Genomic DNA, 21,146 nt, shown 5'->3' with positions numbered 1-21,146 from the left:
ATGGTCTGTTTTCGCTGTTTGTTTACCGGTCCACCATGTAGGAGCTGGCCTCGTGGTTGACAGAGGCGGAGTGGACAGTCCAATTGCTGTCTGGCAGCTCTCTGTACTGAACCGTGTAATAACGGACGGGGGACAGGCCGTCACTGCCTGGTTCCCATGACAACAGCACTTTGCGAGCTTGCACCTCCTCCTGAGGCACTACCGGACGGCTGGTGGGCTGGGGCCGTGCTGTGGGACGCACATGTGTGCACACACACACACACACACAAACAAAACAAACACACACACACACAGTCATCCACCAGATGCAATATTAAATTGTCAATAATTTAAAGAACACATTACAAATGCATTGTTTTCTGCCTACCTCGCTTTTCCGTCGTGACCACCAGCGCTTCGGCAGCCTCTCCCCAACCCTTCCGCGTCTGGGCGGTGAGGCGGAACACATAGACCAATTCCGCTTTCAGTCCGGTCGCCGTGTACTGCCGAGCGCTGGGACTCAACACGTCCACGATGGCGGCATTGCTGTTGGAGGAGTTCCTTCTGTATGTGATCTGATAAGCTAAGAAGGGGGGGGGGAGACATCACCTTAGTTTGAATGTACTGTAACTACAAAGTCACATTGTGATCCGATAAGCTAGGAGAACAGGTACATTAAGGAGATTGAATGCATAATGCTTTGGGAATCTCAGTCAAATCTAAAATTGGAGCAAAATTGCATTCTTTGTCCTGGAATGGTGAAACGTAGTGTTCGGGAAAAAACAATCTTGCCAGTAAGAGCGTGGTAACCTCACCAAGGATAATGCCATTTGGCTGGGCAGGAGGCTGCCAGATTAGCCTGACTGAGGTGGTCCTGACTTCAGGGAACAGGATGCCCACTGGAGGTCCTGGCACTATCAAACAAAATAATAACAAGAGATGTCACACTATGTCACACTATGTCACACATGAACTAGACATGTCAAGTAATTGACCAAAAATGGCTGCTGTGTGAAGATGGTTAGACTTAGAATTTTGGGTCATGGGTGGGATGGCAGACTCGGTTAACATCCTGTTTACCGTCATCCAGGGTCCTCTCCAGAATGGATGGGAAGCTGTTCCTGCCATCGCCGATGCGTGTGAAGGCCAGGACCTGGATCTCGTACAAGACGTACTTTCCCAGTTCACTCAGTTGGACGCTGTGGCTGGTGTTGCCCTCCACCATCCAGAACTTGGGAGCTGTTTCTGAGTCTTTCTCTTTATACACCACCTGAGAGAGAGACACACGCAAGAGATACGGCAATGTTATCCAGCTGGGACGGCTGAGGTAATACGATGTTTATCGATTTCTACTAAAGATCCCCTTTGTGGAATAAAATAAAACAAGGCGGTGAGCTGTAGAAATCCGACCTTGTATCCCAGGATGAGCCCGTTGCGGTCTGGCTCGGGGACTTCTCCCCAGCGGACCAGGATGCTGCTGGAGGTGGTGGCGAAGGCCGACACGTTGGTGGGGCCGCAGGACGGCACTGCAGCAGGGATGAAGGTCAGAGGTTAGAATACTGTGATCATGTATACTGTAGGTGTCTGTCCGTCTGTCTATGTCTTCGTGTGGTAGAGTATGGGACACATTTCCACATCAATTCAGTTAACGTGTGTGTGTGTGTGTGTGTGTGTGTGTGTGTGTGTGTGTGCGTGTGTGTGTGTGTGTGTGTGTGTGTGTGTGTGGGTGGGGGGGGTGTGTGTGTGTGTGAGTGTGTGTGTGTGTGTGTGTGTGTGTGTGTGTGTGTGTGTGTGTGTGTGTGTGTGTGTGTGTGTGTGTGTGTGTGTGTGTGTGTGTGTGTGTGTGTGTGTGTGTGTGTGTGTGTAGACACATCCATTCCTCACCTGACTCCCTTGTCCTCCCATGGACTGGGGGGCTCCAGGGTCCAGAGCCGATGCCGTTGATGGTCTGAACTCTGACCTCGTACTCCATCCATTCCTCCAGGTCTTCGATGGTGAACTCCCTCTCCAGTCGGTCCATGATGACATGGGCCAGAACGCCTCCCTTGGACCCGGCCTTGGAATACTGCACCCGGTAGCCCAGCAGCTCTGGGTTCCCATTGTACTCCCACTCTGGCAGGGGCTTTGGAACACACAGTAAAACCAGTAGTGTTAATTCAACTCTTAAATAGTTAATGGTTTTTCCTGTGTAGGTGTTTTATCAGTATAACCGACTCTGGCAATAACATGAATGGGCATCCTTTCTAATTAGTGTATCTAATTAGTGCCCTTTGTTCCACTGAATCGAAATCTTAATGCTACAGCTACAGTGACATTCTAGACAATTATGTGCTTCCAATTTTGTGTCAACTGTTTGCGGAAGGCAACATCCCCCCCATACCCCCCCCCCTCCCTCCCATACAGAAATGGTTTTGTTGAGATGAGTGCAGAAGAACTTGACTGGCCTGCACAGAGCCCCCGACCTTATAACCTTATCAAACACCTTTAGAATGAATTGGAACGCCATCCGTGAGCCAGGCCTAATCGGCCAACACCTGTGTCTGACCTCTTCAACGGTCTTGTGGCCGGATTGGAATGACTTTTCGCTAGTTGGAACATTTCTGCCGCAATTTGCTTCCATTCAGCCACAAGAAGTATTTAGTGAGGTCGGACACTTCATGTTGGGCCACAAAATTGGAACACACAATTGTCTAGAATGTCATTGTAGCGGTGGCATTAAGATTTCCATCCAATGGAACAAAGGGCACTAATTAGAAACACTAATTAGAAAGGGTGTCCACTGACCTTTAACCCATTAATACCTGGAACTTATCTGTGTCACTTTAGATTTCTTTAGGCTATTCAAAAATAGCAGATCTACAAGCTCATAGCGCGGCACCGAGTGCCGCGCTACGAGCTTGCAGATCTGCTATTTTTGAAAAATCGCGAAAAAATATTTTAAATATTTTTTTCAAAAAACTGTTAGGATTTAGAATTTTTTTAAAGAATCGCCTCAGGTCTTAATGGGTTAAACATATATATCAAGTGTTGAAAAAGTCAAAATGCCATCGCTTAAAATGAGTAGTTTGAACATGTAATGAAAGGAATGCAGCGTAGTGTAGCTAAAGGATTGGGCCCTGTTTCAATATGAAAGGATTACTAAGCATTGTGGGCAGTGAGTGAACGTACCACCCATCGAAGCCAGAGGCTGGTCTCGCTGGCTGTGCGCAGGGTGACGTTGGCGGGGGCGATGTCTGGAGGGGCCTGCAGGGTCTGGATCTTCCTGGAGGGTTGACTGGCAGGACTAGTGCCCACTATGTTCACCTGACGCATGCGGAACCTATAGCGAATGGGAAATAAAATTATACTCAGTGACTGGCCCTGAGGCCAACGTTTAATTATTGATAAGCTGGTGAAGCAAAAACACATATAGATGATCCGTGTTTGTGTGTGAGTGTGTGTGTGTGTGTGTGTGTGTGCGCGTGCGCGTGTGTGCGTGTGTGTGTGTGTGTGCGTGCGTGCGTGCACCTGTAGAATGTATAGGGGTTCAACTCCAGGACCTCCAATGATCTGGCATCAGGCTCGTTCGACAACTGATGCACGGTGACCCATTCCTCGTTCTCTCCTATTACTCCAACCTGAAGACACACACAGAGGAACAGGAGGGATGACATCCTCTGACAACAAGCCAGCTGCTACTTCAGAATCATTTTGCATCACGGCGCTATAATCCATTAGAAAAGCTCGCAAGACGGTTCTTCTCACATATATATATATATATATGGGTGTATATTAAATTCTGAATTTCACCTGGGCTTCCACCTGCCAGCGGGAGATCGAGGTCTTGCCATCATAACCGGGTTTGTACTGCAGCGTGACGGAGCGTGGGCCGATGTTGGAAATGGCTATATTGGTGGGTGGACCAGGCATCTCTGCAGGGGGGGTTGGGGGGGGGGGATAGAGAGGATACAAACATCACAGGATTTCTCCCCACTTCAAATGGAACTAGAATTGCAAGAGGCACTGCATAACTGTTGCCCTCACTAAGCACTGCTTATAGGATAAGTACACTCACAACAAGTCTGCCTCTAAACACTTTGCTCAACTAGAGACTGATGACAATCTCCCAGCTTTCCTCGCTAACACTGGGTGGAAACACTTTAGGTCTTTAAGTCAGTTCTTCATATTGGGGCAGTGACATGAATGGTTTTCAACACAGTGGTCATAGGTTTGTTACCGGCGTTTGAGCCACCGCAACTATCTTGCATTCAATAAGTCCCCAGACATATCAGTAGGTGGAGATCTCTGATAGTCTTGCAACACGAGGATAAGATATGAGGTGGGTGGGTGGGGGAGGTGCAGTTAAGATATCGAGTGACTAATTGTGAAGTCGGATGAGTCACCCTTCAATAGATCAGTGGTTCTCAACCTTTACAGGCCGCGACCCCCCAAAATAATCATATTTGAACTGGGGACCCCCCCAAAATAATAATATTTGAACTGGGGACCCCCCCAAAATAATCATATTTGAACTGGGGACCCCCCACATTGGCAAGCACTTGGAATTGTAGCAGTTGAGACATTACATTTAGTTTGACTTTGCTCCACAGATAAATATAGTGAAAATAGCCGATCTACAAGCTCAGCGTTGTGAACTTGTAGATCGTCTATTTTCGGCAATCGGCTATCTTTCTTATATTTTTTGACAATTTGGCCAATGTTTGACCAGTTTTTATTGTATAGTTTGTTGATTACTTTTGATGTAGTAATGGTCGTTTTCTTTTTTAAGGTATTAAAAGGGTCTTAAAAGTTCTTAAATTGTCCTTTACTGTCTCCTGGTGGGGACCCCCCCCAAAATGACGTGGGGACCCCCCTGGGGGTCCCAACCCACAGGTGGAGAACCACTGCAATAGGTAACAGCTAACCTGGCGGCACGCCGGAGGAGATGGTGGACGAGGAGAGCTGGCCCTGGCCCTTGGCGGTCATGCCCGCCACCTGGATGGTGTAGGTGGTGAGGGCAGTGAGCCCCGTCACCCTGTAGTCCTGGGTCAGGTTGGGCAGGTAGTGGGTGACCCGGGTGTTGGTCCTGTTGAATTCCTCCCAGGAGATACGATAGCCTGCCCGAGGTGTAAAAAGAAACCCAAAGGGTGCGTGTGTGTGTTACTGTATATGTCATTTTCACATCGGACACCGCTTTATGGGCTGTATACGCCGAAAAACAACAGAAGGGATGTAAAGTGATCTTTAATGGTTGAACCTGTGAGGATGCCATTTCTCTCCTGCGGGTCTTTCCAGCTGACTTTGAGTGAGGTGTCCAAGATCTCTGTGAAGCTCAGGTGTCCCACGGCACCAGGAGCTGCACACACAAAACCAAGCAGAACAATGAACAATAGCAAAATAAATCTAAATGGTTCAGGTTCAAAAAGTTTTTTTGTGAAAAAGGTTAAAGCTCTACATTCAGATAGTAATGTTTCATCCAGTCAGGCACCCTTATATCGGCTTCAAGTTAATAGTGTTCCAATTTTGTCGACTCATCACTTCCAATTTCACTTGTTTATCATGTATCCTGTATGAGTATAAAATTGGTATTCTGACCTGAAAATGCATTTTCTGTTTATTAAAAAACTGGAGAGACAGGGAGAGACCCCTGAGACAGAACAAACACTCTATAGCAATGTTTACTATCATAATATGGAGAGCTATTTAATACTTATTTTAACCCATTAAGACCCGAGGCGATTCTTAAAAATGTCTTCTAAATCCTAACAGTTTTTTGAAAAAAATCTAAACATTTGTTTTTCAAGATTTTTCAAAAATAGCCAAAGAAATATAAAGTGACACAGATGCGTGCTAGGTCTTAATGGGTTAACAAAACAATATCACTTACTGCACCTTTAATAACCATACACAGTGATGTATACTATACATGTATCCATTTGTTACTCTGAGAGTGTACAAATGTAACCAAACGGACCCACAGGTTACATACATATTTTGTACAATGTCAGAGTTAAATCAACTTACTATCCTCGTGGGTGCGTATTCGCTGAGGCGGGCTGCGCGGCCCGTCTCCCGGGGTGGTGAAGCACAGCACCGAGCTGTAGTACTCCGTGAACTTCTTCAGCCCCGGGACGTAGCCCACGTGAACGCTGTCCTGGAAGTTGGGGCGCGCCATCACCATGGCGACCTCGTCCTCATGGTTGGCTTCCCACGCTAACAGCTGCGGGAGAGGTGAAACATCAAACCGGGGGCAGGAAAAACAAGCATGGCCTTTCACGCTCTATGATTCTGACAGGGAGAACCGATGCCTCGCGTGCGCCTACGAGCGCAAGTGAATTGGTGACATGACAAAATGTCAATCGATGCTCGTTTTGACAGCGTGGTCTCCTGTTTGTGACCACTAGAGGGCAGTGGCACACAGTAGCGGGCCGACTCACCTTGTATCCCTGGTTGATCCCATTGATGAACTGAGGGCTGGGAGCACTCCAGGTAAAACGAATGGCGGTGGAGTTGACAGCCTCGGCTTGTACGTTCCCTGGTGGCACGGTCGGCACTGATCCACAGGATGAAAGAAAACAGAGGGACAGAGACAGAGCGAGGGGAAGGGAATGATAAACATGAGAGCGAGTGAGAGGAGTTAATAAGAAATGCACGGCCGTAGAGCAGGCTGTTTACCAGCCTTGTTTATGTTGGTGTGAATGCCCAGGAGTGCTCGGTTTGAAAGGTGACACAATAAGTGAAGCTGACTGGACAGTTTTTGTCGCCACTCTTTCCTACACTGCTGTAGGTCATCTCTGAATATATTTGAATCCACTTAAATATACCTCTATACTTGACCGGGTTTGGCTCTGTACTGTCTGCTCTTATTTCTCCTCAATACACCACATCTCATCGCCAAAATTTGCCAATCTACAAGCTAACAACGTGCAACATGTTGTGAGCTTGTAGATCTGCTATTTTTCAAATGTTCCCCCCAGAATTGGGATGCTACGGTCCAAGGGGTTAAAATAACCTTTGCTTTGAGATGTCTATTAATAGCTTTCTGCCAGAAACTAATACATAAATAAATGAGCCAGATCATTGAAAAGTGTGGCTCGCTTCTCAGTTGGAACCTCTAACACAAGACGCTGAACCTGCCCATGTGTACAGGACAACAGCTACAGCGCCGATTAGGGGTGGGACGATATATCGATATATCGATATATCGCGATACTTTCTCCCGCGATAAATAATCGATATCCTGCCGAAAAATATCGATATATATGATTTTTTTTTTTTTTTTTTTTTAAGTTTGTGATACGTTGTTTTTCCTACTCTGTATTTGTGTAATGATGATTTTGAACTGTTAGGTGCTATTTTATGTGTTTATGAATTGAATACAAGGACTATCGTGATATATCGTTGGTGAATTTTCATGCAATATATCGTGATATCGCAATATATCGATATTTTCAGATATCGTGATATATCGTTGGTGAAATTTCTTGCAATATATATCGAATATCGTGATATCGCAATATATCGAACATCGTCGAATATCGTGATATATATTGTTATCGTGGGCCTAATATCGTGATATATATATCGTATCGTGAGGTACCCATATCGTCCCACCCCTAGCGCCGATTCAGGAGATCGGATGGAGCACGCTTTCGGACGCTCGGGCGCCTCACCTCCTTGCAGCGTCCACTCGGTGACCTTGTGGCTGTAGATGCCCCTGCCCGCTCCGTTGTAGGCGGCCACCTCGATCTCATAGTTGGTCCAGATGATCAGGTCCTCCAGCAGCAGACTGGTCTGGTCTGGGCTGGTGATGTTTTTAATCTGACAGTCCACCGGAAGACCAGACAGGCAATACCTAATAGTGGAAGAAAGACAAAAAGATAATTGGGAGATGGTCTGAAGCTCAGGTGTCCCCAAGGCACCAGGAGCTGCACACAGAAAACCAAGCAGCCAATGAACAATAACAAAAGAAATTGAAATCGTTCAGGTTCAAAAAAGATTTTTGTGAAAAGGGTTAAAGCTCTACATTCAGATAGTAATGTTTAATCCAGTCAGGCACCCTTATATCAGCTTCAATTTAATAGTGTTCCAATTGTGTCCACTCATTTCTTTGTGTCATCACTTCCAATTTCACTTGTTTATCATGTATCCTGTATGAGTATAAAATTGGTATTCTGACCTGAAAATGCATTTTCTGTTTACTAAAGAACTGGAGACACAGGGAGACCCCTGTTACAGAACAAACACTCTATAGCAATGCTTACTATCATAATATATAGCTATTTTATACTTATTTTAACAAAACAATATCACTTAAGGTCATTACACACCGGCGATTATGCGAATATACGCAAAATTCGGACTCGTTCCGAATAATTAAAAGACGCTTTTTCGCTTCGCTTTTTCGCTCCATGGAAGCTTGCATTGACTTTATAAGGTTTAAAAAAAACGTATTGGAAAAATCGCCCCCGGTGTGTAAGGGGCTTTACTGTAATAATCATACACAGTAATGTATACTATACATGTATCCATTTGCTACTCTGAGAGTGTACAGATGTAACCAAACGGACCCACAGGTTACATACATAATTTGCTTACTATCATAATATATAGAGCGAGTGCAGATTCTCAACAAAAGAACGAGGGGGAAGCAATGCAATAGAACCCGTGAGGAACTACATAAAGAGGTGATAGGGAGGGAGGGAAAGGTGTAATTGGGACCAATTATGCTTTCACGGCAGCGAGGTGAGAGCTAGCATAACAGTGTGATTCAGATTGGAGTTATTATCACGTCTGAATAGCGATGGCCCAGAGACAGAGGCGTCTCAGTAGGAGGGAATCAGCCGGGGGTTTCATCGTCAGACCTGATAATGTAGCCTTGGAGTGGACCATTCTGGTGGCTCTCCGGGGGTGGCTGCCACTGGATCATAATGGACTGGTTGGTGCGGCCGCTGGCGATGACAGTCTGCGGGGGGGCACTGGGTGGCTCTTCTGGGAGAGACAGTCTGATGGAGGGGACAGAGAGAGAGAGAGAGAGAGGGGGGGAGAGAGGGAGAGAGAGAGAGAGGGTGGAGAGATCAGGAGGGTTAAAAAAAAAAACATGCATTAATTATCCATAGCTTCTGCATATTTCTATGTCATTTCATCATAGACATCATGCGAGAAATTGGGGCAGTACAAAGCGAGGCTGGTCAAGGGATAAGTCTCACTGCGGCTGTATCCAATAGATAGTCTTTGTAATGCTGTTCTCTGAGGGGCAAGTTGCTACAGCTTGACAAGAATTAAAGAGGCCTTGGTTAAGGCTGGCCAGAATGACAAAATTAAAGAGAGACAGAGGGAGATCAGAGAGAAAGAGAGAGAGAGAGAGAGAGAGAGAGAGAGAGAGAGAGAGAGAGAGAGAGAGAGAGAGAGAGAGAGAGAGAGAGAGAGAGAGAGAGAGATGCACACACACACACGCTCGCTCACGCGCACACGCACACACACAAGCACGCATGCACGCACACACAGACTTTTTCAGTCTTACGTCCCATTAATTATTCTTTCACTTGATGGTTTCCCTTTGTACAGTACTTTGTAGATGCCTTGGAAATACTTCATGTAACTTTCCTTAAAATAAAACAGATTGCAATGAACTGAATACTGAGTTGGTCTGAATAGAAGGAGTTGGAGAGATAGAGAGACAGGGGGGGGGGGTTGAGAGAGAGAGAGAGAGAGAGAGAGAGAGAGAGAGAGAGAGAGAGAGATAGAGAGAGAGACAAAGAGAGAGATGTGGCCAGACTTTGCTTTTAAGCTTGACTTTGTCAATTTAAGACATCAATTTTTGACATCTTGATTTGTTCTCGGTTGAGCCTGAGCGCTGCGCTGTGCAGAGATGAAACAGGGTGTTTAGGATCAAAGAGGCATGGGGGGCTTCAAATCCCCACGCTGGGAATTCGAGTCTGTCTGAAGTTCTGACTCATTCGAACAATTCTGGGTTACACTCTTTAAAGAAGAGATAGTTAGGCTGAGGTGGGGAAAGAGAGAGGCAGACATGAGAGAGACAGTTGTCAAGACGAAGCTGGGTCAGTGCACCCATCAAGTCTTCACAAAGCACAATTTCGGCTCATTCACAGTTATCTGTTGAAAAGAGCTGTCCCCATGCAGGCTCATCTCCCAGTCATTCCCCATGGGAACGGAACCCGAAAAAAAGAGAGGGCTTAGACTAAGAGGAAATAACCACGAGACTGAATGACATAGACGAGATGGGAAAAAGAACAGGCTGTACCAGAACCGTAAAAGTTCTCAAAGCGTCAGATTGTTAAGTCCTCCCGGGGTGTTACTGTGAAGTTGCGCTCACTAAGGACACAGCTTATTTTTTTTACTAAGAACGTTATCGGATTGAAACAGCATTTTGGAGCTTTTATCCCTTTATCGATAGGACATTAGTTGACAGAAAATGGGGAGAGAGATGGGGAGTGACATGCGGCCTAGGTGCCTAGACGGTTACGCCAACCGTCCGGGGCCTGAAACAGCATTCTTGAAGTCTACCCACCGCTCAGTCTCCTTGCTGAACTGGCCCCTCCCCACGTCGTTGACGGCACACAGGCGGAACTGGTAGGAGCGTGCTGGGATGAGCCCGCTCACTGTCACCCCACTGGACTCTGGCTCTATGTTAGCTAGCAACACCGTCCATGGAGCATCTACAATGGATGGATGGAGGAATTGGTTCATATATGGATGAGGGATGGATTGATGGGTGGATGGATGGACGGATGGACGGATTGATGGACGGATGGATGGATGGATTGATGGATGGATGGAAGACACAAACAGAACAGAACAGAACACAGACAGGATTGTGTGAGATCATTTTCATTCTCGAGAGAATCTCACAGCGTTCAGCAGTTATAAACCCAAATCCACAGATTCCACACAGAGTGCATCACAGTGTGATGCCTGTAGCTGGAGAGACTAATCTCAATTAAACACTGCTGTACTTAAAGGGACACTTCACCCCAAAAAAAAACTTTGTTTCAATGGATTAGTCACCCCCATGGAGACTTGAATTCATGGATATTTTTTCGTTTTTGTCTCATTCCTAAGACAATAATTTGATGACCAGCGGACCGGTAGGCAGCGGTTCCGGTAGGAGACACAACGAGTCGTTGTGTCTCCTACCGGAACCGCTGCCGGTCATCAAATTATTGTCTTAGGAATGAGACAAAAAACTAAAAAAATATCCATGAATTCAAGTCTCCATGGGGTGACTAATCCATTGAAACAAAGTTTTGTTTGGGTGAAGTGTCCCTTTAAGTACAATTTTGAGGTACTTTTACTTTACTGGAGCATTTCCCATTTTCAATTCTTTCACTTCTACTCCACTACATCTCAGAGGCAAATGTTATACTTTTACTCCACTACAATGATTTGAAAACGTTTAGTTACTAGTTACTTTTGATTTAGATTATTATTACAAACCATACATTAGCCACTTCAGCCCTATATACACTTTATTGATTTACAGGCTCACAACGTGTCGCGATGCGTCGCATTGTGAGCTTGTAGATCGGCTATTTTCAAAATATTTTTATGCATTTTGAAAACTTGTGAAAATGGGACATTCTGCATAATTAATATTTTTTTTACTTTTACTTCTACTGTTTTCTTTGGCTATTTGGCTATTCAAAAATAGCAGATATAGAAGCTCATAGCGCGGCACCGAGGGATCTGCTGAGCTTGTAGATCTGCTATTTTAGAAAAATCGTGAAAAAGAAAGTGTAACAAATGTCTTCTAAATCCTAACAGTTTGATTTTTTTCTATATCTGCTATTTTTGAATAGCCCAAAGAAATCTTAAAATGACACAGATGCGTTCCCGGTCTTACTGGATTTACGGTAAGTAAAACATTTGAGTACTTTTTTCCCACCACTGCAATTAACGCTAACCAGAGAATTGTGTCTCTGGAACTGGAGGAGATGTCATTGTGGCCACATGGCCACAGAGAGCACTTACTGTTCTCAGAGACCTCCAGGATGTAGCGGATCAGGGGGCTGTTGCCGTCAAAAGCCTGGGCCCACGTCAGGTTGATGGCCCTCCTCTCCGTGGCGCTCAGAGCGGCCAGCGGGTTCTCTGGAGCGTGGGGCAACTGCCTGTGGGATTATGTTGATGCACGTGAGTGAGTGTATATAGACCTCTGTCCGAGTGGAAAATCAAAAACTGTCCAAAACTGTTACTTTTTCAGGATTCTAATTCAAAAGTAGCAAAAGTAACAGATCTGCAAGCTTTGTGATACTTTTGTGTGACGCTGTAGTATATCTGCAGATTTTAATTTTTATATTATACTGTTTAGACTGATGAAAGCTTCTTGGTTTACCAATGATCCTAGATTACTATTTATTACTTGCTTATCTCTAAGCATTTGTTGTATTTGTTGTGTTTACCTTGCTGTAAACACAAGTAAGTCTCTCTGCATTAAGAGCTTCTGCTAAATGCCTAAATTGTAAATTATAAATTTTATGATCAAGTAGGGCATTCATTTACGAAAAAAAACCCACAAAATGTTAAAATATGGAGATAATATATCGTCCCTGCCCCGACAGGGACGATATAAACAAAAGAAAACAAAATGAAGACAATGGGCCCGATTCACTAAGCTGGTCGTAAATGACGTGTAAATAAAGTGACAAAAGGAGGGTGTATTTTCGATAAGCACAATCTCACGTGCGATTTACCAAGCGGCGTGTACTGCATTTATTTGTGTGTATGTAGCTAATTTTTGCCTGACGGGGCGGCCATAGCTGAGTGGTTAGTGAGCCCGCCTAGGGAGCCAGAGGCCCTGGTTGCCCCAGGTACGATTCCAGGCCAGGCCAGCAAATCTGTCAGTGAAATGAAATTTGTCCCTGAGCAAGACACTTAACCCCTAATTGCTCACAGGCCCTCATTGGAAACAAGACCGCAAGGACTTTCATGAACGGACCTGTTAAAGGAATTATCCTTTTATGACAGTCACGAGCGCGCTCCCGTGTAGATCCTCCACACCCGCAGCCGGGAACTCTAACGACCATAAACGTCATCACGCTTCAAAATGGACAGATCTACAAGCTAACAACGAGTCTTGACAACTTGTAGATCAGCTTATTTTGGCAAGCAGGTCCCTCACGCGATGGATCCACTGCGCGTTATAAGTAATAAGCGTGTAATGAGAATAAGATGTTAATTTGTAAAGTTCAACCTCACTACTAAAGGCGAATAAAACTTTGAATGCATATTATATAAGCCCTTTCTACTGAACAATTGCTCACTCACCTTTGCCATGGTAAAAAGATGATTCTGGAATGAGCCTATATCTGATATTTTTATCAGAGCTTTATTGATTGGCCTACTGAGGGGGATCTGTCCTTTGGGTGAACCCTCCACTGTCCGACTCTTACAGTACATCGGAATTGGATATGGAGAAATGGACACAGGCAGCTAGATGTCTCTATACTGTATCCTCTTAAGGTTAGACTGTGTTCATGTGATGTGGTCACTATCATAAATTAATAGTGTGTTTGTTGAATTTGCAATTTTGCATCTTGTCTATATGCATACAAAGATCGTTTGACATGTTTTCTTTCTTTTTTATGTGTTGACATGTTGGGCACATAAATATTTTATTTGAGGTTTGGCACGATTGCAATTGATTTTGTATGAATAATAAGGCATTCTAATGACATATCCGCAAGCTTTGGTCCCATAAGTCATGCCTCCGAGCAGACTTGAGAAATAGCAGACCTCCCGCAAAATAGACCGACAGAGATAGATTGAATCAGACACGTAACGTAAGAATTTTCGTAAATGCCGGCACGTTCAAAATATGGGTGTAAACTGCTTCGTGAATCGGGCTCATTGCGTCAATAAGGCTGTGTAAAGCAGACACAGCCTGCCGTTAGCATTAGAAACGGATTCAGTGATTACAAGAGGAACTGATGAACCCAAGAACCCCCCTCCCCACCTAGCAAGACACAAGACAAGTAATGAGAGAGCAAGATGAGGCAGGTGGGAGGGGAGAGGGGAGGAGACAGCAAGCTGCTGTGCCGACCTGACTCGGAGGTGGGCGCTGCGGGAGTCGTTCCCCCCCACAGAGGTCACCCTGCAGGTGTATGTTCCGATGTCGCCCGACCACGTCTGGGAGATGTGAAGCGTCCCGTCGGGATCCAGCCGCAGGCGCGGAGACACGCTCACGTCAATCAACGAGCCGCTCTTGTCCCAAATGTGCCTGGGGAATGTATAGAACATGTGAGCACACACACACACACACACACACACACACACACATTTGAATTCTTATATTTGGATCTGCACAAAAAGCGCCATACATGATAGATCCAAACACTGAAAGAAGGTTACATTACGGTCAAGCTAGATACAACTGCAGCACATGAGATACACAAGATAACACGTTGATGACATACTATATACAGAAATTTGACAGATGATTCTTTTGTCTTTTTTTCTTTGCTCCCCCTTAGCTACTCAAGGATAAATGAAACATCCTCTTCTCCAGATAGACATACTGGACAAGATAGCTGAGACAGAACAGTATTTAGCCAACTTTTTTGCATTCGTCTTTTGCAAAACTTTCCTAATTGCAGGCCACAGAGCACAAGTTTGTGAATGTGTCGTTGTGGCCCAGCCTCCCACACACACACACACACACACACACACACACACACACACACACACACACACACACACACACACACACACACACACACACACACACACACACACACACACACACCAATACATGAGCATTGATTTGGCATGCACGTACCCACTTGCGCCCCTACAGCAATCATGTGCGCGCGTAAACACATCTGACACGCAACCAGGCCCACGCTGTCACAGGCACACAGTGACGGTGTGCGGCGCTCGGTTCAGACAGCAAAACACAGAAGGTGTTGACACCGTATGGAAAGTGTTGTGAGGCTGCTGGCGATGTGATATGAATATGGAAAATCTGTCTCTGTCTCTCACATACATGTCATCCTGACACCTGACCACCATGCGTCTCACATCTCTCCATCTCTCGCCGGCTCTCAGTCTCGCTCTCAAATGCACACTCATCTCACACACACACACACACACACACACACACACGCACGCACACACACACACACGTGCGCACGCACGGACACACGCGCACACACACGCACGCATGCATGCATGCACGCACACACACGCGCGCGCGAGCGCACACACACACACGCGCGTGCGCGCACTGACGCGCACACACACACACACACACACACACACACACACACACACACACACACACACACACACACACACACACACACACACACACACACAAACACACACGCACGCACACACACGCACTAGAACTTCCCAATGATTAATTGCGACTGTTTGGGCTCTCCAGCTAATCTCTTCTGTGTTGTGTTTAATTAAAGGCGCTGTCTGAAGTTATTACTCTGTTTACATATTCATCTGTTTACCTCGCGATCCGATCAATGCCAGGGCCCCACAGGTGACAGGCACTCTAATCACTGGGCTCCACAGACATCACTCCACACCCTCTGAGACAGATGCAAATACCCTGCACTCTATCACAGTCAAGTCTGTCTGGGGGGCGCCGAAGAAAGAGAGGACGGCTAATTCCTCAAATTGACCATAAGAGGTCACCTTAGGAGCGGACAAACGCTGCAAGATCTTCCGCACAGATTTCACCAGTTTATTAAACCCTTTAGGACCTGAGATACAATTCTACACATCTTCTAAATCCTAACGATTTTCTGAAACACTTATGTTGCTGTAATATCAGTGAAAATATTTCGTTCCAGGGACCCCCAGAAGCAAAGATTTGAGTAAAAGAAAATGCTTTAAAAATATATATATATTCAAAGCTTTGCTCAAGATTTAAAAATAAATTGCAGATCTACAAGCTCATAGCGGGGCACTTGGTGCTGCGCTATGAGCTTGTATATCTGCTATTTTTGAATAGCCAAAGAATAAAATAATGGTTAAAGTGGTTACACAGATGCGTTCCCGTTTTTAATGGGTTAACCCTAGCTACTAGCTAGCATCCATATTTTGGGGGGAACATTAGCCAAAAAATAGCCGATCTGCATGCTTTTAGATTGGCTATTTTTGGCAAAGAAATTTGGTGTAAAGAGAAAAAAAACTAATTTTCTAAGAATTAGAGGGTTTATGTGCTTAAGAACAGCATTGCCATTCATGGATCTTGTTTTCGTGTTGAGAAAACACTCCAAAAAGATGGTAGAGTGAGGGATATTAATCCTACCTCAAAAGAAATGTGTGTGACAGCTTAAAATGCGGCTGCATTGTTAGAAAATTATGTCAGCTTTCAACTTAATCCTTTAATCTTGTACAGTGGCGTAAAAAAAAACTAAAAAGAAACCCGCAGCGTTAGCAAGTGGTCCTTACTTGACGGTGACGCTGGGATCATGGGTCACGCCGCAGGTCATAACGGCCTTGGTTCCTTTGATGACGCTCTGGTCCTGTGGGGGCTTGGTGATACGGGTCCTCGCTGTTCGGAAAACAAAACACACAGCAAGGTCACACATCAGAGTCTCTTGTTTGAACGGCTGATTGAACTGAGGCCGCTGAGTTTACACTGGATTCACTCCCAGCTTTGTCTAGCTTTGTTGCCTGATCCATCCTACACAAGTGGAGTTTTTTTTCTCTCTATTCTTTCTTTTTTTCTCTCGCATTGCTCGGCTGTATGGTGCAGAGAGCCTGTGGTGCAATTCACACCTCTGTACATGCATTCATAAACTATTGATGATGATAAGACCTGAACCGAAAAGGGCAACTTCTCCAGGAGCCGAGAGACACACAAAAGACAATTTTCCATTGACATGAATTTGACATTTTCAATGGTTTTCGGCTTGTTTTCATAGTCGCGATTGTTTTGTTTTGCTTTGTCTCTTCAGGGCTGCAATAAATACGTACTGCCTTGCGGTAGGTAATAAACCTGGTTTGTGTTCCACTGACCCCAGACCAGCAAGTCGGAGGCAGCCTCATCAATGCCCCTGGAGTTACTGGCCATGCAGGTGTAGGTGCCAGCGTCCGACAGGTGGGACGGACTGATCAGCAGGCTGCCCGACTCCAGCAGCGTGAACCTGGGCAGCTGGACCGAGCCACTGGCCAACACACGCTCCCCTGCAGGGATGGATGGAGGAGAGGAGGGGGGAGAGTGGGGGGGGGGCAATGAGAAGAGCATATAGTCGCTGTCGAGTGGAAAGGAAACCTTGTATGTCCAAAGCGTTACTTCTCAGGAAATTGATTTTTTTTAAACCTGTGTTCCAATGAATCCAATCTAGAATTACTTAGTCATAAGCTCTTGTTGATACTTTTCATTGGTTCAATATTTATAAAACCCACTGACACAGATCCACTTTAATATTTTTTGTCCAAATTAACAGATCTACAACGCGTTCGCGATGCAACGTGTTCTGATCTCGTAGATCTGGCATTTTCAGTGCGCGACACCGACGTACAACAGGGCATAAATTAAGCTCTTGAACGTTGCAGAGAGAAATCACAGCACTAAGAGAAACGCCCTGGGAGAGAGAACTCCATGCAAGTCAAACCTGCTTTGGAGGAAGAGAGAGGGGGGGGAAGAAAAAGACAGAAAAAGAAATCCCTCATTTTCCAGGAATGGTGCATACGGTATACGGCTGCCATTTTGTCTCTACATTTCTTGTCTGACAGAATGGCAATGTGCTATAATAATGTAACACCCCGGCTGCCCCCGTTGCTGCAAGCCAAAAGCCAAACCCACCTTTCTGCCAGGTGATGGCTGGCCGCGGGGCTCCGGAGGTCTCGCAGTGGAGAATGACTGACATGCCGTCAATCACCGCGCTGTCTGCCGGCCCGGCAGTGATGTTGGGAGCGATACCTGGTGCAGGAGGAGGTCATTCGCACACGCGCACGCACACACACACACACACACACACACACACACACACACACATAAGCATGAGCAACACACGCAATCAGAGCTGATAATGAGACATGAATAGATTTTCCTCTCCAACAAAGCGGACAATGGCTCGGAGCTTAATAGAGCCATAAGACGTTAACGAAGGGGCTTCTGCCAGGTCTCATTCGCCAACATGGCACGGAGAAGATGACATTCCTGCTCTGGCTCTCGCTCATTCTCTTGTGCAAAATAGCCAATAATTGCCCCAGCATTTGAGGTGACAAACCTGTCACTGTTAAGGGAAAGAAGAGATAGACGATGGGTGATGGAGGCAAGGGGGACGAGATAGAGAACAGGAGAAGAGACGAGAAGAGAAGAAAAGAGGTTGTATGGAGAAGAATTAATAAGAAAAAAAGAGAGGAGAGGAGAGGAGAGGAGAGGAGAGGAGAGGAGAGGAGAGGAGGGGAGGGGAGGGGAGGGGAGGGGAGAGGAGAGGAGAGGAGAGGAGAGGAGAGGAGAGGAGAGGAGAGGAGAGGGGTGAACAGAACAGAACAGAACAGAACAGAACAGAACAGAACAGAACAGAACAGAACAGAACAGAACAGAACAGAACAGAACAGAACAGAACAGAACAGAAGCTGCAGTATCAGACAGGACTGTTTGTTAGGAAATTGAAGTGAAATTGAATTCATGGAGGTGTTTTTGTCGCATTCCTAAGCCAATAATTTGATGACCGGCGGAGTCTCCATTGAGTCTCAGCCGGAGATTCCGCCGGTCTTCAAATTATTGGCTTAGGAATGCGACAAAAACATCTCCATGAATTCAAGGCTTTATGGGGGGTGTAATTGATAGAAAATAAGTACTTTTTGTGGTGAACTACTCCCTTAAGACCTGAGGCCGATTCTGCAAATCAGTTCTTCTTCCTGCTAAATCAGTAGTTCTCACACTTTCAAGGTTTTCCAAAAATGTTCAAAAATAGCAGATGTACAAGCTCACGGCGCGGCACGAATAGCCAACACTAAAAATACACAGATGACACAGATGCTTTCCCGGTGTTTAACCCATTAAGGCCTGAGGTTTCGATTCTACAAAATGTATTTTTGAAAAAAACGTATGTTGCTATTGTTATGTAAACTTATGTTACTTTTTCATGTCAAGGACCCCCAAAATTATATGTATTTGGCAGTCGACCCCATCTAAAAATGTTTTGTTCCAGGGACCCCCCAGAAGCAAAGATTTGAGTTAAAAATGTTCGCTTTAAAAAAAATTATCTCGATTTTTCAAAAATAGCAGATCTACAAGCTCATAGCACGGCACTTGGTGCCGTGCTATGAGCTTGTATATCTGCTATTTTTTAATAGCCAAAGTGTAAAAGAATGCTTTTTTTAGCTCAAATCAAAAAGTGACACAGATGCCTTCCCGGTGTTAATGGGTTTAACCCATTAAGACCTGGAACTGTGTCATTTTTAGATTCGAGCTAAAAAGCATTTTACACTTTGGGCTATTCAAAAATAGCAGATATACAAGCTCGTAGCGCGGCACCGAGTGCCGCGCTACGAGCTTGTAGATCTGCTATTTTAGAAAAATCGTGAAAATGTGTGCAAATCTTTGAATATATATATTTTTAAAGCGAACATTTTTTACTCAAATCGTTGCTTCTGGGGGGTCCCTGGAACTAAATATTTTGATGCGGGTCTGCGGCCAAATACATATAATTTTGGGGGTCCTTGACATGACAAAGATTGAGCACCACTGATATAGAAACATACGTTTTTCAGAATACCGTTGAGATTTAGGAGACATGTAGAATCGGCTTCAGGTCTCAATGGTGTTTAAAAGGTGTGTGTTTGAACGTACTGGTGACAGCCAGGTAGGTGTTGGTCTGAATCTCTCCTGCCAGGTTGCGGGAAAAGCACTGGAACATGCCGGTGTCGTCTGGCAGGAGGCCGTTGATCTGTAGACTCCCTCCTACCAGCACTCTGTACCTGGGGATCTTCACCGGACTGATGGGCACCGCGTCTTTATACCACACTATGTCCGGCTGGGGTGTGCCTAAAGTACAGTAAGGAGCAGTGGTGGGGAAAAAGTATCAATACTGCAATGTAGAAATACCCTGTTTACAAGTAAAAGTCCGGAATTCAAAATTTACTTGAGTTTAAGTACAAAAGTATGGGTATCAAAATGTACTTAAAGTGCCAAAAGTAGAAAGTGCTCATTATGCAGAATGTCCCATTTCACAAGTTCTCAAATGTTTTAATGTATAAAAATCCTTTGAAAGTAGCAGATCTACAAGCTCATTGTGAGCTTGTAGATGGGCTATTTTCAAATGGCCGAAATGTATATAGGGCTGAAGTGGTTAATGTATGTTTTGTAATAATAATCAAAATCTACAAAGTAACTAGTAAGAAGTTTTCAAATAATTGTAGTGGAGTAAAAGTACAATATTTGTCTCCGAGATGTAATGGGGTGGAAGTAAAAGTATTGAAAGTTGGAAATACTCCAGTAAAGTAAAAATCACACCCAGTGTGAAGTGGGCGGTGTGGTCACAGTGGTCATCACAGTGATGGAAGAAGTGATGGAAGAAAAGTAATATTGTGGACCAACCATTGTACACCCTAACTTAAAAAAAAAACATAAATGTGTTTTTTTTAAGTGCATAGTCCTATTTACAGGGCTATGCACATGTGTCATGTTTCACTAGCCAATCACAGTCCTGAATAGACTGTGATTGGTCAATCACGGTGCAGGGTTAGGGGGGTACAATGGTGGCCAATCACAGCGCAGGGTTGGGGGGTGCAATGGGACCCCCTGTCCAAACCTCACATATAGGGGCGGTTTCACCGCCCAAAAATACCTCTAAGTTTTACTTAAGTACAGTACTTGAGTAAATGTATTTAGTTACTTTACATCACTGGTAAGGAGGCAGGAGAAGCTACATTTATTTTGATCATCTCTCTCTCTGTCTCTCTCTCTCTCTCACATGAGAACAAACCATCTCACAACATCAAACAAAAAGAAAACACCTCTGACCTCGTGCCTGACAGGGGATGTCCACCACCTTCTCCATTTCCGCACTGATGTGAGTCGGGGGTTCTTTGACGAACAAAGGATGCTCTGTAGGAAGAAACAAAACAAAACAAGATTAGTATAAAACACTGCTATACACACTCACCATTATCGATGCTTTTTTTCCTCCTCCTCCTCCCTCTGATGTTGCAGCCGTTGTTAGACACTCTCTGGATAAAAGCACCCGCCAGAT

At 45.1% G+C, this 21,146-nt stretch overlaps 1 protein-coding gene across 1 annotated transcript in view; it reads right to left on the bottom strand.

The window, feature by feature from the left end:
* The window catches only part of LOC308099078 (protein sidekick-2-like), a 123,415-nt gene that overhangs the window by 22,105 nt on the left and 80,164 nt on the right, over nucleotides 1–21,146 (bottom strand). The window contains exons 8-30 of the mRNA XM_080447651.1: nucleotides 20,918–21,001; nucleotides 19,745–19,939; nucleotides 17,747–17,863; nucleotides 16,957–17,124; nucleotides 16,387–16,489; nucleotides 14,018–14,194; nucleotides 11,950–12,086; nucleotides 10,490–10,637; nucleotides 8,823–8,963; nucleotides 7,632–7,813; nucleotides 6,396–6,511; nucleotides 5,983–6,178; nucleotides 5,216–5,314; nucleotides 4,884–5,075; nucleotides 3,769–3,890; nucleotides 3,487–3,596; nucleotides 3,148–3,298; nucleotides 1,864–2,101; nucleotides 1,390–1,505; nucleotides 1,060–1,249; nucleotides 795–893; nucleotides 368–562; nucleotides 27–228 (exon numbers count right to left, since the gene is read on the bottom strand). Coding sequence (XP_080303777.1) covers nucleotides 27–228; nucleotides 368–562; nucleotides 795–893; nucleotides 1,060–1,249; nucleotides 1,390–1,505; nucleotides 1,864–2,101; nucleotides 3,148–3,298; nucleotides 3,487–3,596; nucleotides 3,769–3,890; nucleotides 4,884–5,075; nucleotides 5,216–5,314; nucleotides 5,983–6,178; nucleotides 6,396–6,511; nucleotides 7,632–7,813; nucleotides 8,823–8,963; nucleotides 10,490–10,637; nucleotides 11,950–12,086; nucleotides 14,018–14,194; nucleotides 16,387–16,489; nucleotides 16,957–17,124; nucleotides 17,747–17,863; nucleotides 19,745–19,939; nucleotides 20,918–21,001 — 3,478 coding nt within the window. The remainder of the gene's footprint in view (nucleotides 1–26; nucleotides 229–367; nucleotides 563–794; nucleotides 894–1,059; nucleotides 1,250–1,389; nucleotides 1,506–1,863; nucleotides 2,102–3,147; nucleotides 3,299–3,486; nucleotides 3,597–3,768; nucleotides 3,891–4,883; nucleotides 5,076–5,215; nucleotides 5,315–5,982; nucleotides 6,179–6,395; nucleotides 6,512–7,631; nucleotides 7,814–8,822; nucleotides 8,964–10,489; nucleotides 10,638–11,949; nucleotides 12,087–14,017; nucleotides 14,195–16,386; nucleotides 16,490–16,956; nucleotides 17,125–17,746; nucleotides 17,864–19,744; nucleotides 19,940–20,917; nucleotides 21,002–21,146) is intronic.

The sequence above is a fragment of the Gymnoscopelus braueri genome, assembly GCF_963280865.1.
Source record: "Gymnoscopelus braueri genome assembly, chromosome: 13".
Lineage (NCBI taxonomy): Eukaryota > Metazoa > Chordata > Actinopteri > Myctophiformes > Myctophidae > Gymnoscopelus > Gymnoscopelus braueri.
The sequence above is the reverse complement of the archived record's forward strand: the minus strand, read 5'-3'. Positions and strand labels throughout refer to the sequence as shown.